Below are 14,911 nucleotides of genomic sequence, written 5' to 3'. Positions count from 1 at the left end.
GATCGAACGCGTGCACTACTGACAGGGGACGTTCTTTCCCAGTCAAGTCTTCGCAGCCTCTCGTAGAACGCCCAGTGTATACGAATGTACAAGGTTTGATCAAAAAGTAACGAGAATTTTGAAATTGCGCGCGCTATATCTTGTCTATTCAGTTGACTCTTTTTTTTGTGTGTTGGTAGCACTACCAGTGACGTACGTGTCAATTTTCAGGCTGCTGCGAGCTTAGTTTGTCTTTGGCGAGCGAATGAGCAAGACGTACTTCAGTGTGTTTGGCGATTTTTTGTGTGGCGAAATGTCGGATCAGAGAGTTTGTCTGAGAATTTTGTGTTAAAAACGGGATTAAGTACAGCGAAGCGTTCAAAATGTTAAAGAAGGCCTTTGATGACGATACTATTTATGAATGCTACAAACGCTTTCAAGAAGAAGTTTCCGAGAAAACATCGAAGATGACGCGAGGTCTGGGCGTCCCAGCACGTCCACCAGTGATGAAAACGTGGGTAAAGTTAAAGAGATTGTGCTTGCTAATAGAAGAATCACCATTAGGGAGGTTGCTGAAGAAATAGGAATTTCATACGGCTCATGCGAAGCGATTTTTACTAATGTTTTGAACATGAAACGAGTGGCAGCAAAATTTGTTCCGAAACTGTTGGATTTTCAACAAAAACAGCATCGCGTAATCATCGCTAAACAAATGCTTACTGACGTCGCTCCAGACATGGCCCCCTGTGACTTTTTCCTACTTCCCAAACTCAAAAAGGACACTCAATGGACAACGTTTTTCAACAATAAATGAGATAAAGGCGAAATCGCAGATCCAGCTCAAGATGATACCTAAAGAGGCGTTCCACCAGTGTTTCTCAAACTGGAAATTACGTTGGCATAAGTGTATAATATCACAGGGGGACTACTTTGAAGGAGATGGGATAAACATAAATTGAAGATTAAATAAACACTTCTCGAGAAAATTAAAAATTCTCGTTACTTTTTGATCAAACCTCATATATAAGCCTATATAAGTCCACGTGACATTATAAGCTCTATCGCAGGTTAGACAAGGTTTATGACATTATTAGTCGCTCCAGGAGTGACCGAAATCCTCTTCAGTCGAAAGCGCTATAATCCAAGCGTTCGTCGTAATGATGAGCTCCCTCGGCGTCTCCTCGGTATGAGCTTCAGCGGTGGCGCGCGTTTTTAGCCAAGACAGAGTTTACCGCTGTTCATCGTCGCCGGGGACACGGCCTCTCCGGTGATCGTCGAGACACGATACTGTTATTCGAACGTTCTTTCGATTATTACCTAATCTACGCTGAGCTATGTATAACCCGGCCTGTCATTCCCGCGCGTGGCTGCGAAAAGAACGTATCTAATTCGCGGAGGACCTCGAATACAGCCTAATTAATATTTATCGCGTCGCGAAGCCAGCCGGCCATTTGGCAGGATAGGACGAAAAAAAGAAGGAAAGAGAGGAACTCGTTCCCACACAGATACGCATCGCGCGTGAATGATTAGGGAATATTTCAACGACATCCGTCGACGCTCGATTAATCTGGCTGGCTGTTCTGCTTGGCGTGCAACGTCAATCGGTATACCTAGCGTATCTCAACGGCGTGCCTGAGATATTCTTATTAATTATGCAAATCGCGTCCCGACGTCGCTCGTCCCGTCGCCCGTTATACGGGATATTCACGCGGCGCCGCTCGTTCGCCTTCGTGGAATACACGGGTGCTTTCGGCGGGATAATGAGCTAGAGGCGAGTTTGAAGCCTACTTTAGACGACCTGCAATTCGGGACAGAGAGAGAGAGAGAGAGAGAGAGAGAGAGAGAGAGAGAGAGAGAGAGAGAGAGGGTGAGAGAGAGGGTGAGAGAGAGGGTGAGAGAGAGAGAGAGAGAGAGAGAGAGAGAGAGAGAGAGAGAGAGAGAGAGAGAGAGAGAGAGAGAGAGGAGGAGGAGGAAGGGGAGAAACCGAGGGGCCTTCCGCGCGCGCGATAATTACGTCGCGTCGGAACATTCACTCGAAAAAAGTCGCCGGATGATGAAATTGGACAACTCTTAATGCGACGAGCATCTCGGGAGGCGCGCGCGCACTCCTTCAATGAATTTCAATCAATTTGTTCCGGTGAAATTTTATCGAAAAAGTAGGTGCGACGGAAACGGCTGACATCCGGCTCAAAATCAATTTCACTTGAGACGGACTTGAAAAGCGACGACTGCGAGTACAGGTCCGAGAGATCATCGTCGTAACACGCGAGTCGCGCATCCGAAAGATGACAAATCTCAAGCGTTATCGAAGCGATCTCGCCGCAGCCTTGCGGGAACACGGGGGAGGGGTGGAGGGACGGGAGGGGCGAGACGTGTCAAGAGCCGGGGGATCGGTTAAATCGCGGAGCGCGCGGCTCCGGGAGCGGCTCCGAAGAGCGAAAACCGGCGAACGTCGTCATTAACTGAACTCGGAAGCATCGGTCGATGCGAGAGGACGGGCAGAGCGAGCGAGCGCGCGCGGCCCGGGGCCTTTCGGTCCCCTCGAGAATTAAACCCTCGTCGACGCGAACGTGCGGTGAATCGCCAAGTCCGATGTAAATCACGGGTTTCGAGTGGAAATCAGAAACCGACTGCGGATCGGTATAATTACCGACGGGTAGAGCTACGGCCCCGGAGTGCTTTCGTTTAATGCGCACGGTCTATCTATCACGCGCCACGTAATAATTTATAATTACAAGAATAGGTAGCCACACACACTTAGCTACCGGACGGCAGTCCGGATTTCGTTTCGCGAGAGGGACGCGCCCTCCCTCCGGCTCTCACCCCCCCCTTTTTTCCGCGTCTCTCTCTCTCTCTCTCTCTCTCTCTCTCTCTCTCTCTTCTCCGTTTCTCTTCTTCTGCTTCTTCTTCTTCTTCTTCTTCTTTTTCTTCTTCTGCTTCTTCTGCTACTGCTGTTTCTTCCGTACGACGAATCGCCCTGTGATCGCTCGCGAGCACGTCGCGCGTTAATCGTTTCCAATTGTTTTTCGGTGCGATCGGAGCCAAGCGGAGAATCGCGCAAGATAACATTGGTTTGCTTACCTTAAGAGTAACGGTGTGTCGACGTAGTAGCGAACTCGGAAGTAGAGGACAAAAGCTGGCCTCCCGCTGCTGTCTAAACCCTGCAAAATAATACAGACATGTACATACATGATAATAAGCACAGCTGCTTAGAACGCGTCGCAGCGATCGCTGCCAACTGAGAATGGATGTAGAAATGCGAGTTGCTACAATTCTAACTATTCTAACAATGGTACTCTGACAATGGGAGTCGCGCGTTAGAAACACGTCGGGACGTGAACACGTGATGACGCGATCGGTACTCGAATATATGTGTTTATCGTACACATTGCTATACGATCGATTGCTTTGACAGGTGGACGATTGGCGGTCGGAGCGAGTGACATTAAACGCATTCTCTCTTCCGGGAAACATAACTACTGTGCGCCGTAATTAAATGTCAGCATTTAAACTCACGCAACGATTCGCGCTGCAGCGTATAAAATCCAACGATTTGTTTCATAACAATCGTAAGATATTGGATTGCGTAAATTTTACACGTCAAATGATTTCTAAAAAAAGAGCGAGGGCAAAAGGTCCCCCCCGCTCCTCCTCCCAATGACTCGTCTCATCTACAGATGGAATAAAAGCGCTGTTGGATCGATAGAATCGGTCGAATTTTTCCCCGTGCAGGCACAGACGAATCTTTAATGCGAAGACTCTCATCTCTTCAGGATCCTTTCAGGTCAATGGAGGCGAGACGATCTCGGGAATTTCATTAGCACAAATTAGAAGCTACACACACACACACACACACACACACACATACACGCACGCGCGTGCGCACACACACACATAGACTGATTGTTAAACAACGATCCTTACAATGTATTCGATACATCATCCAACGAAGGGGCGAGATACGCGAGGTGAACCCCATGGAAGAAGGAAACGCCGTAGAAGGACAGGTACCAATAAGCCCATTCTAAATTCGGTAGCCCAAAATTAAACCGGTAAGGCCTTTTCGCCGTCGCGTCTAGACCTAGGACCCTCCGGTCAAACTCTAGCAAATTACACCGTTGGGTCCATCCGCATATTATTTACGAACCATAAATATTAATCCATTGCGTGCCTCTCTCCCCTCTCTCTCTCTCTCTCTCTTTCTCTCTCTCTCTCTCTCTCTCTCTCTCTCATTTCGCCCCGAATTGCCATCTTTCTCCTGCTGCTTTTATTTCCTCGCACCGGTTTTCTTTTTCTCCAATATAATCATCGCTAAAATATTAAGAGACCATGCGAACCATTCGTTATCTCGCGGACACGTAGATCGAAGAAAACGGATGTTACGATATGTAGAAAATTCCTCACAAAATTGAACCTGACTGTGGAGATGGATTTCGTGTAACTCGCGCAAGAAAAAATCGATCGAAAACATTCGACGAATTCCTGAAGATGAAACACGCGGGAAAGCAGAAAAAATGCGGGGAAGTTTGTTTTAAACGTCTTTTCGCGAATTAGATTTTACAATCGCGAGTCAATGAGAATAGAAAGAGAAAGAGAGAGAGAGAGAGAGAGAGAGAGAGAGAGGGGGGGGGGGAGGAGGCGGCAGAGAAACAAGAAGAGTACAAGAAGAGATGGTCGCGTAACGGTGAGGAGAGAAGAGGGCCAGTTTTAATAGCCGAGACTCACCTCGGGCCCACGAGCGCTCGCAGGAAATCCTCGCGGCTCCGATGTTCATCGGAGATAAGCACGTAATGCAGTAGCTCGGCTCTATCGGGCGAGTATTTATTGGTTATTGGTGCGCGGGCCGTCATTAGCCAAACGGGCCTCCAACCACTGTAAGAGCCGATTCCGAGATATCGCGCGAGGTGTTTTTCCTCTCTTCATTTTCTCTTTCTCTCTCTCTCTCTCTCTCTCTCTCTCTGTCCTCCAAATATTTTCCTCTTTTATTCGACGAGTTGGGCTATATCGCCGAGAGAGAGAGAGAGAGGGGGGAAGGGAGAGTCGTTGCTGCTTGTTCAACACCATCCCCGAGGCAAGACACATGGTCGTAGTTATAAAACCGTGGGTGAAAATGTTAATTTCAGCCGAGAAAACCGCGCTACGCGCTCTCCTCCCCTTCTCCTCCTCCTCCTCCTCATTGCTCTCTTCTCGTTCGCGAAAAATATCATTTTCTCATTTCCACTCGTTGACGTTATTCGGCCTCGACGTTTACTTGTTCGCGAGTTACCACCGCAATTCCCCGATTAGTTTCGTTGATAATGAGCCTGAAGAGTTAATTACCCGTACGACATGCGCGGTATAGAAATAAACGACTACTTACGTATGTGTGAGAGTTTCGCCAATTCTTCGGGGCGTATTTGCTCAGCTTATTCTCGGGATCCACGAAGAGATACTCGCCGTCTGAAACAGCAAGAATGACTGGCTCATTTCGATGCAAGCTCAGAAGAGACGCTACGAGATGTAGATATTTCAAACGTCGCGGACGCTCAGGAATGTTCACGATGACGAACCGGTGGATCATTACGATTTCTCTCGCTGACCACGCGTCGCGGATCGTCCATGGTCGGCGCGCCGCATAGGTCGCGGGTCGCGGGTCGTGGGTCGCGGCTGGGCCCACCAAACGGGTCCGTAGAAGGCGCACACGCGTGCCCATGGTGTCCCGATATGGTTCTTCCACGAAGCCCGAAGCCGCTCATTCTCCTCGCGCGACTTTTTACACGGCTGACAAGCCGAAATACCGATACCCCCTTAAACGAGCGAAACAATGAAAGAGAACTCGAGTCGGCGAGGAGACGTTCGTGAATGAGAGGGCTCGAAACCTGTCCTGCCTACACGCGCCCGGGCCCTTACGCACGATAATGCGCGAGACGCGCTTTCCAAACTGGGACTCGCTTCGAAAGCTCAAACGGGAAGCAGGACCGGGAGCAGGTCCTCGAGGCCATCGAGAGCGGTTCATTCGTGCTTCCCGATGCAGTCACCGCTTCGGCAGACAGGGTGCCGTTGCGGAACGGGAGAGTACAACACTCTCTCGCGTGCGCGCGCGCGGCGAGACAAAAGGGTCGCTCGCGAGTACACCGAGGCTTTGTCTCGGGTTACGCATTAACATCTCTCAACAGTCGTTGGATTTAGGCTGTGTTGTGATCGTACGTTATACGAGTGAATCGGCAACGGTAGCCGCAAAGAGAACATTAGAGTAACGTTATCTTCTTTTACGTAGAACATACAAATTCGCAAGTGAAGGGAGAAAACAGTGCTTTCTTTCTGTTTGTATTCCGGCAGCCGATGTCGAGGGATGAATTCGAGGATGCTTTAGGCTCTAACAATGCACTGCGAGGCTCGTCGCGAAAGACACGTGAAGCTTGAGAAGGCGGAAGAGTATTCATCGAGACCGATTCTTGCCGGTTCAAAATCTTCAGGTTCTTCAGGTAAAATCAAATTTCGTGTGAAAAAAAAATGGTAAAACTTTAGAATAGGGCCTTTTCCGAATTTTGATATTTATTTGCTATCCTCATGGTAAAAACCTTTGTTGTGACTCGGACAGTGATAATCAATCGGGGGAACCCGAAAAAAATGTTACCCACTTATTTTCTGAACAATTTTTTTGGTAAATATTCAAAAGTACTATTATACCAAAAAAAAAACTACTTTCTTTCTTGTTCAATAATTTACAAAACTAGCTGTACAAAAACATGTATACAAAGTTTTACATTTATATTAAGGGCGGAGGGATGCTACGATCTTTATAGGAAAAAGCACGAAAATTTTATTCCATATATTTAAAATTTTAAATATCGATTTTATACTGATTAAATACCGTTCACACTAGTTACTCGAATCTTTCGCCTTACTAAACAGATGAGTCTACGATATACTAAAAATGGATACTGAAAAGATTAGCAAGACTCCTACACAAGGTAGGACGTATCATAAATTACAAGCAAAATAAAGCAGAGCATTATTCACAATCATGCCCTGCTTTAATCAAAAGCACAAATTTATATTATAAAGTCTAAATTATAGCGGAGAATAGTTTATGTCTTCGGTTTATTAAAGTTCATTGAGTTTTTTATACTTTTACTCAATAGTTTAAATTTGATGCATTTTTCCTTCAGAGTTTTATAAGATCCGAAAAAGCTTGAAAAAAGTAGGTCGGTAACATTTTTTTCGGGCGCCCCCATTGATTATCATTATCGTAGTCATAACAAAGATTTTTATCCAGCAAGCAGCAAAAATATATCAAAATTCGGGAAAGACCCTATTCTAAAGTTTTACTCAAAATTATACTTTCTATCTGCGCTTTGTCGGTGTAAACTAAAATTTTTGCAAGATATAACAGCACATTTTTCAATCCTATTAGAGACTCAGGACGAAAGGCTTCGTGAATATTTCTCGACGGTTAGACAATATATCGGATTACGCGCGCTTTCCCGTCTCGAGTTCCGTCGCGAATCACAGATCGTCTAAAATGGGCTTAAGACGGTCCGGTATTCCTCTTTCGATGCGCTCACTCTCTCTCTCCGCGGCGAGGAGCACCTGTGTTACCCGAGGTATAACCCGACCATTACCGGGGAATGTTGCCCGAGGGCTAACCCTGGCCCTCGCGTAACCATCCATCGGGGCCCATAGGGCCCATCGTATTCCTCCTCGGAGATACCTCGCAGTCACGGACGGAGCGATCTCTCTTTTTCTTCATCTCGCATAAATCCGATCGAGTCGCTGCCTCGCATCCTGTTTATCTCTTACGTTTCGCCTTATATTCTTAGATCTTCGTGTGCCTCGAACGTGACGCGAACGACGCGCGCGAATTTATGTTAATTCTAACAAAGATACGTCGAAGTTCTAATCTCGTCCGCGCCGAACATTGCGCTTTGTCTTTGCAACTCGTTCATCACGGACATCGTAGATGCCTTGACGGTCTCGCGGATCAAGGGAGAAGTTGAAGAGAGTCGGCAAAGTAACAGATATAGTGCAGAGAAGTCACCGCGTTCTCTCTGGCGACGAGAGAACGGATCCGGGATGATGGCGTTCCACGTTGCGAGGAGAAAAATTCGACGAGAAGAGAGAAGAACGATTCTCTTGTAAAGCCACTGCTTTCCCAGAAGGAAACAATACTTCCCCTTGCTCTCTGTCTCGGCGTGACGCAGCAATGCGCCGTAACCATAATTACAGCCGTAATCACCCTTGATTGCTGAGAGGGGATCCTCCGAGCTGCTCTTCTACCTTCGCACTCTCGCTGCTTGTCCTACACCCGAGAGACGGCCTATTCTCGAGCGCGCGCGAGGTATCCCTGAACCGAGGAAGATCGGGGGCCCCTTTCGAGGAATTTCGCGGACATACCCGTGCCTCGGTCCCGGTTTAGACCCCGAGAGGAAACCTTCCCTCGTAATTATACAAAGGGAAAAAACAAGGGGAAAAAGGAGGAAATCGTGACTCCGATAAATATTAAGAGGGCATGAACGTGGCTGATACGCGTAAACATGCGGAGCGCGCGACACAACGAGTCGCCGCTGCGTTCATCCCTGACTGATTCCTGATCCAGGACGTTACGTAACGATCGAGTTCGATCGATTTCTCAGGCTGTCACACGTGCCTCAAGTCACACGCGAGGGATCGCGAAAATTTGGGAGACGAGCTCTACGGCATACAAAGACACTGAAATGATAAAAGTCGCGAAAACTGCCACTTTCTACGGACTGCGGGTGATGAGAAAAACTCGCCCCCTCCCTCTCTACCTTTTATATACTGTGTGCGAAACTACAGCACTTTACGGAATGTTTCTTCTTAGACATTCCTTATATTTTATAACGTTCGATTCGGGACAGAATCCTGCCGCGTTTAGGACAAAAAGGTAGTCTGGGACAACAATCGTATCGATGGCATTCCGCATTAGTCATGCTATCCCATCGTCCGACATATCGTTTCCGGATAATAATGGTCTTTGTCATCCTATGTACGGTATGTGAGGTGCCCGCCAAGAGAAGTTTCCAATAATTGTTTTAATATCTCCTTCTATGCCGAGAATGCTTTAAAATCAGTCGGGATATCTTATCGACAAATTTTATTGAGGTCTGATCTCATTGACATCCTCTTGTATCTTTCACATTAGGTGTCGTCTCACCAGCTGCCTCAGTTATGACTCAACACCCAATTCGATTATATAGTATTATATATAATACAGTATTATGTATAAATATAAAAAAAGGCAAGATGCGATGAAATAGTGATCTAATGTAAACCAGATCGTAGCGAGTTTTAATTTATAGAACGCCATTATGCTTTATGAATGACTCATTCATGTGAGGATTCTTGTTTTGTGGACACGTCCGCATTGTTACAATGTGCTCAGAAAGACGAGGGAGGCGGGAGGAGGGAGAAGAGCAATAAGAAAAAAAGGAAGAACAGAAATAAAGAAGAAGGACGACGAAAGGGAGGAAAGGCAGAACGAAGAAGAGAAGAGAGAAAAAAGAGAGAAAAAAGGAAGAGATAGAGCAAAGAACGCAGAGGTGTAGGAGGAGGAGGAGGAAAGAAAGGAAGACAGGGAGGAAGGAAGAAAGAAAGAGAAAGACAGAAGTAAAAAAGGAAGAGCAGGAGAAAAGGAAGAGCAGGAGAGAGAGAGAGAGAGAGAGAGGATAAGTGGGAAGGAAGAGCGAAAAAACGAAGGAAAAAGAGTAGAGGGAGACGAAATGGTGCCGGATAGTGCTTTTCGACGAAGAAATTTCATTTCATTCCACGTAGTAGTTCGATCGTAACCGTGCTGTAGCGGGATAAATGGGATAAGAAAGGGGGGATGACGGCGGTGTGAGTTGCAAAGACAGGGCAAAGAAAGCTGCGAAAGCGAGCGCGATGAAAGAAAAGGAAAGCAGTTTTCTCATCTCTCTGAAAAGAGCGATGGACTTCGCCGGCAAGTCCGACAAGTAGCGCAAAAGGTGCTGCTTCGTAGCTTGCGGAACTCTGCGATGCTGAAAAGGACCATCGCGCATAGGGCGGCGGGGAGAAAAGGAGAAGACGGGAAAGGAGGGAAGGACGTCGAGCCCTGTTGTGACGTAGGTTCAGCTTCGCCGCGATATGTATCCCCCGGACCTGTGCCGGAGTCCATTCTCCGCTATCTGCTCACCTCCCCCCTCCCTCCACCTCGTCCTTCGTACCTGAGCGCGCGGCCCTGGTCGGGCGTTCTCCCTCCTCACCCGCGCCGCGCGCGTCGTGCGCCGACGCGATTCCTGTCCTCGGCGCCCTCCTTCCACATTCCTGTGTTCGGAGCCGCCGCGTCGCGCCGGTGAAGACGCTCGACTGGGGAGGTGGAATACGAGAGGCCCTATACAAATCACCGGGCTACCCGTCTTACCCGGACCCCGATCTCTTTCTTTCTGCGTCTCCTTTCCGTCCGCTTTTCTCCCTCTATTGCAGGACCGGGCCCTCTCTCTTTTCTTCAGCGCTCGTTATTCTTCTCCGTCTTATGGCAGTCTATTATCTCTCTCATTTATCGCATTCTCTCTCTCTCTCTCTCTCTCTCTCTCTCTCTCTCTCTCTCTCGCACCCACATTGGTACTTTTTTAGTTCTAGTATTCTCTCTCGTTCTCTCGCTGAATCTTTTCCCGCGCGACTAAGAGACGAGTAATATCGACCACTCTTTTTCACGCTCACCTACGTCCTCCCGCATGCCGAGTCTCTTGTTGTTGGCAGCTACTGTACTGTAATTGACATTCGTGAAATTCGACGTTTCCCGTAAATTCCCATTCGCACTATCTGGTCCAAATACTTGAATAGAGAAATTTCGGGGGCGCAGTTACTTGCAGATGGATCATCTCATACAGTGTTAAATCGAGAAAGTTCAAGTGTCATACGTTCAAGATAATAATCGTCTCGAAGTCGTCTCGAGCAGAGCCTGACGCTGTAATGAAGACGAACAGGCGGTATCTCCGTTCCCTTCATCTGCTTATAAATATGTAAATTTCACCTCGGGGTGGAGGAAGGCGGTGACTTTTGTCCCGTTTCATTCAATTGGAAATAGATTGAGTGACTTCCCAGGCGCACTCACGCTAGAAAAACGTGTTTCACGATTATTAGACAGGACGTGACGGCACACTCGTATGATGGCGACCTTGAGCTCGCGCCTCAGCGCGAGGTAAAGGGCTGCGATGTCGAAAATCGAAAGTCGAAAGAGAGAGTCCACCGTGTGTTACTCTCTCTCTCTCTCTCTCTCTCTCTACTACCAGTAACCAAAGTTATTAATAACTAATACACACACACACACACACACATACACACATACATACGCGCGCGCGCACATGCACGGTACATTTATAAAATGTAATAATGAGCAGTTGCCGTGATTTCACTATCGACGAGGATAATTGGAAGTAAGGGAAGAAGAAGAGAATGAGCCGAAGTGCACGTTGCACAGAATAAAGGAAGGACGAAGCGGCGGAACACGGGGAGAACGGAAGGAGAAGATTAAAGCTCGTTAAAAGAGGCGGAGGGAAAAAGCGTGCGCGCCGCGTTGAGGAGGCCGCGAGAGGAGAAAAGTCGCGAATCGCGACGCGTGTGCGCGCGTCTCTCTTTTTCTACTTGTTCTCTAGGCGCATTTTTTCCCGTCGTGCCGCGCGTCTCAAAACCCGCCACGGCTCAACCGAGCCCAGTGATGGGGCTCTGGAATGTAGAAGGGACCTGGTTGGGATGGGGTCCCATGGGGCCCTTCGAGGGCCCGGGAAGACTTCGTTCGTGGTGGGGGCCACCAGTCGGACCGGCTTGTCGCGATCCGAGGGTAGCGATGAACGTGAGCCGTGCGGTATGCAGAAAGACCTGACGATTAGTCAAGAGGCCCGGACGTCTCGCTAGCTTAATGTTTACGTGATTTCTCGCCACTCCCTTTTCCGTCGGAGGCAACCGAATTCGAGCGGCGGCGGCGTCGTAATGTCCGCTTTTCCAAGTGACAAGTTGAGGAGGTTGCGATCTTTAAGAGGTGGCATCTTCGTTCGCTCTGTCTCTGACAGAGGTTGGAGGCGTCGGAGGATGCTTCCAATGCACCCTTCGATTTCTCATTGTTTATTATAAACTATGAATTCTTGCAACTCGCGAAGTAGTATCGGATCCTATATTTAAGATTATTTCAAATTCGTCTTCACATGCTGTGCAAATCGTTCCATCGATTACGAGACAGTTTCCTCAAGACGATCTTGAATATAAGATCTGATTATATATGTATGAATATTGGCCTTGGCTACATATATTATATAGATCGCATGTCCCTGTTCTTCGATCGCCTTATCATCACAAAAAAATCCCGCAACGTTCGTTAAGTAACTTGGACGTTGTATAGACGAGAATGTGAGAATAGCGTTCACTCACCGGACAATATTGCTAAGCCGAAAAGTTCGCAATCTCGCATGCCCTGTTGGTTGAGAAGCATGCATGTCTGCGTGTAAACCTCCTTCACTCTCGACTTTGCCTGAAATACAGTAAAGTGAACTGATCAGCAACGCGATTCCAAATTGGCGCTTGTCTTACAATTAGTCGCTTTCTCTCAGTTCATTATTTCACGATGTTTCCAATTACGAGTAAAAATTGTAGGATCTCAGAAAACGGTGATTTGCTAAATAATACGAATAATAAATATGGCACGTGCCTTCGTTAAGTTAAGGAAAAGTCGCGATGCGAGTCACGATACGATAGGCGGGAAGAAAGTTAAAGAGGCAGGAAGAGGGGAGGAAGGAAGGAAGAGAGGACGGAAAGACGAAGGGTGGAAAAGAGGGAAAAGGAAGAAAGGAAGGAATGGAGGCAAGGAGCAAGGACCGATTTAAATATCCGTGGGCTGTGGGTGTTCGCTCTAACGCTTTTTTTTCTCTCTTTTCCGCTCGCCGTTCACTGCTCGCCGCACCCTATTACGGGTGGAAAGGCGGAAAGGGAACAATGGCCGCGAACGAGCAAGCTTTTCCATAATTACACGGTGCTTACGACGAGCGATTATCGTGCTCCGGTATCGCCATCACGCCGATCGCGCCATTTCGCAACCGCGATCGTGTCGCGAGGGAATCGGCTAAATATCGTTTCGTGCAACGAAAATCCCAAGCAAAAAAGGAAAAACAGAACAAAAATAAGGAGAAAGAAAAGAGAGAGAGAGAGAGAGAGAGAGAGAGAGAGAGAGAGAGAACGCAGCTCTACACATTTGTGTGAATTTTCACTCGATCAATTTCCTCGACCCGATTGATTCGTGCCCGAAGCAAAATTTACTTCTCATTAACGCTCCTATCTCGATACTCGAATCAAAATGAACTCGAACGGAACTCCTCGAGCAGCCAGACAGACGCGCGTAAAGATCGAAGAGCGGAAAGAAGTCGGCTCGTATCAGGCTGCGGACTCACGGAGGCAGAACGAGGAATTTCCACGCAGCTCGGCGGAATCCGAAGATTCGTCGCTGCAGAAACGAGTCTCGCTACAATTAGGAAGATGGTATCGTGTGAGAAGACACGCTAGCTTGCCGGTCTAATGACTACGGGGGTCGAATCGGCCGAACCTTGGCATTGAGCGTTCGCATATGTGAAAGGCATCGCAACGATTTCGTGTGTTGTTCACCTCCGGAGAAGGAAAACGAGAGAAATAAAAAAAACTAGCGGATTTCTTCTTCCTGCTTTTGCCTCGAAAGATCTCGTACTCGCGTGAGATGTAAACGTGCTCCTCGGTTCCGCGATAATCACGGATGAACGTCGTCAAGTTCCGATGATACCCGCGCAGTCGTCTCTCTCTCTCTCTCTCTCTCTCTCTCTCTCTCTCTCTCTCTCTCTCTCTCTCTCTCTCACTTGTCTCACCTCGACGACGAAGTAGAGAGGATCACCGGGGAGGGCGTGTACGGCGAGATAGCGGCTGGCGGACACCAGGGGTTGAAGGCAAGACCGCGCAGCCGTGACACCGCTACCACGCATGCTGCATGCTTCATTTCGTCGCCGCTACGTCCAGCGTCCTCACTGTGAACAGCAAGAAATCGTGATTCATCGTGATCCTCCAATGGCGAAACGCAAATCCTGGGCTGCCGAGTGGTGGTCCGAGTGATTCAGAAGGTTCGGCTTCAGCCTATATCGGACTGGATATCGCGACCGAAGGAATGCGGATCAGAGATTGAAACTCGACGAATCGACTAATTCCGATCCTGTCTCTCACTTTGTTCCGATCGATCGACCGCGCGCCTACCTAGTCCGACGCGAACCTGACGAGATCGAAGCTCGAAGATCGTTCGGGTTCTGCTCGCGCTTCTAACGTCTCTCCGCCCGGGCGAACCGCACGGACGATCAAACGATCGAATCATGCGATTCGTTCGGGTTTCTCTTCCGATCCCTCTTTCTAACGAGAGGATCATCTTGAACGACTTATTTCGGGAACGGCGGCCGCGAGCGCGCAAAGTGATCGGCATAATTGCTCCCCGAGCGGATTATTTTGGATTGTCCTGCGGTTTCGTGCCAGTCAAGTCGAGTCGTGATGGTAATCGACGGAATTGACTAATGGATGAGCCACCACACAGACAGATAGATAGAGAGAGAGAGAGAGAGAGAGATAGATAGAGAGAGAGAGAGAGAGAGAGAGAGAGAGAGAGAGAGAGAGAGAGAGAGAGAGAGAGAGAGAGAGAGAGAATGAGAGAGGGAGGAGGAGGCAGAGAAGAGAGATAGAGAGAGCGGAAAGGAGGAGAGACCATCTTATCCGCGAAGGAATGATCGATGGGATCCATTACCGGGAGACGCGTGCAATCCGCCCACACCCCGAACAAGGGCTGCCTCCCCCTTGACCCCGCCATCTCCTACCCTCGCGCTCATCCTGCCGATCCTCTCGTACGCGCGCGCTCATGAACGAGCGACGGCGGCGGCGGCGGGGCGGGGGGGAGGAGAAGGAGGAGGAGGAGGTTGCCTAT

At 48.4% G+C, this 14,911-nt stretch overlaps 1 protein-coding gene across 2 annotated transcripts in view; it reads right to left on the bottom strand.

Moving 5' to 3' along the window:
• Nucleotides 1–14,911, bottom strand: part of LOC105182289 (protein expanded) — a 44,063-nt gene that overhangs the window by 6,999 nt on the left and 22,153 nt on the right. For both annotated transcript variants that reach the window (XM_011139622.3, XM_025303537.1), the window contains exons 3-6: nt 13,821–13,976; nt 12,364–12,463; nt 5,339–5,418; nt 3,061–3,140 (exon numbers count right to left, since the gene is read on the bottom strand). In XM_011139622.3, the coding sequence (XP_011137924.2) occupies nt 3,061–3,140; nt 5,339–5,418; nt 12,364–12,463; nt 13,821–13,934 (374 nt within the window). In that variant the 5' untranslated portion in view covers nt 13,935–13,976. The remainder of the gene's footprint in view (nt 1–3,060; nt 3,141–5,338; nt 5,419–12,363; nt 12,464–13,820; nt 13,977–14,911) is intronic.

The sequence above is a fragment of the Harpegnathos saltator genome, unplaced genomic scaffold (genome assembly GCF_003227715.2).
Source record: "Harpegnathos saltator strain DR-91 unplaced genomic scaffold, Hsal_v8.6 scaffold555, whole genome shotgun sequence".
Lineage (NCBI taxonomy): Eukaryota > Metazoa > Arthropoda > Insecta > Hymenoptera > Formicidae > Harpegnathos > Harpegnathos saltator.
The sequence above is the reverse complement of the archived record's forward strand: the minus strand, read 5'-3'. Positions and strand labels throughout refer to the sequence as shown.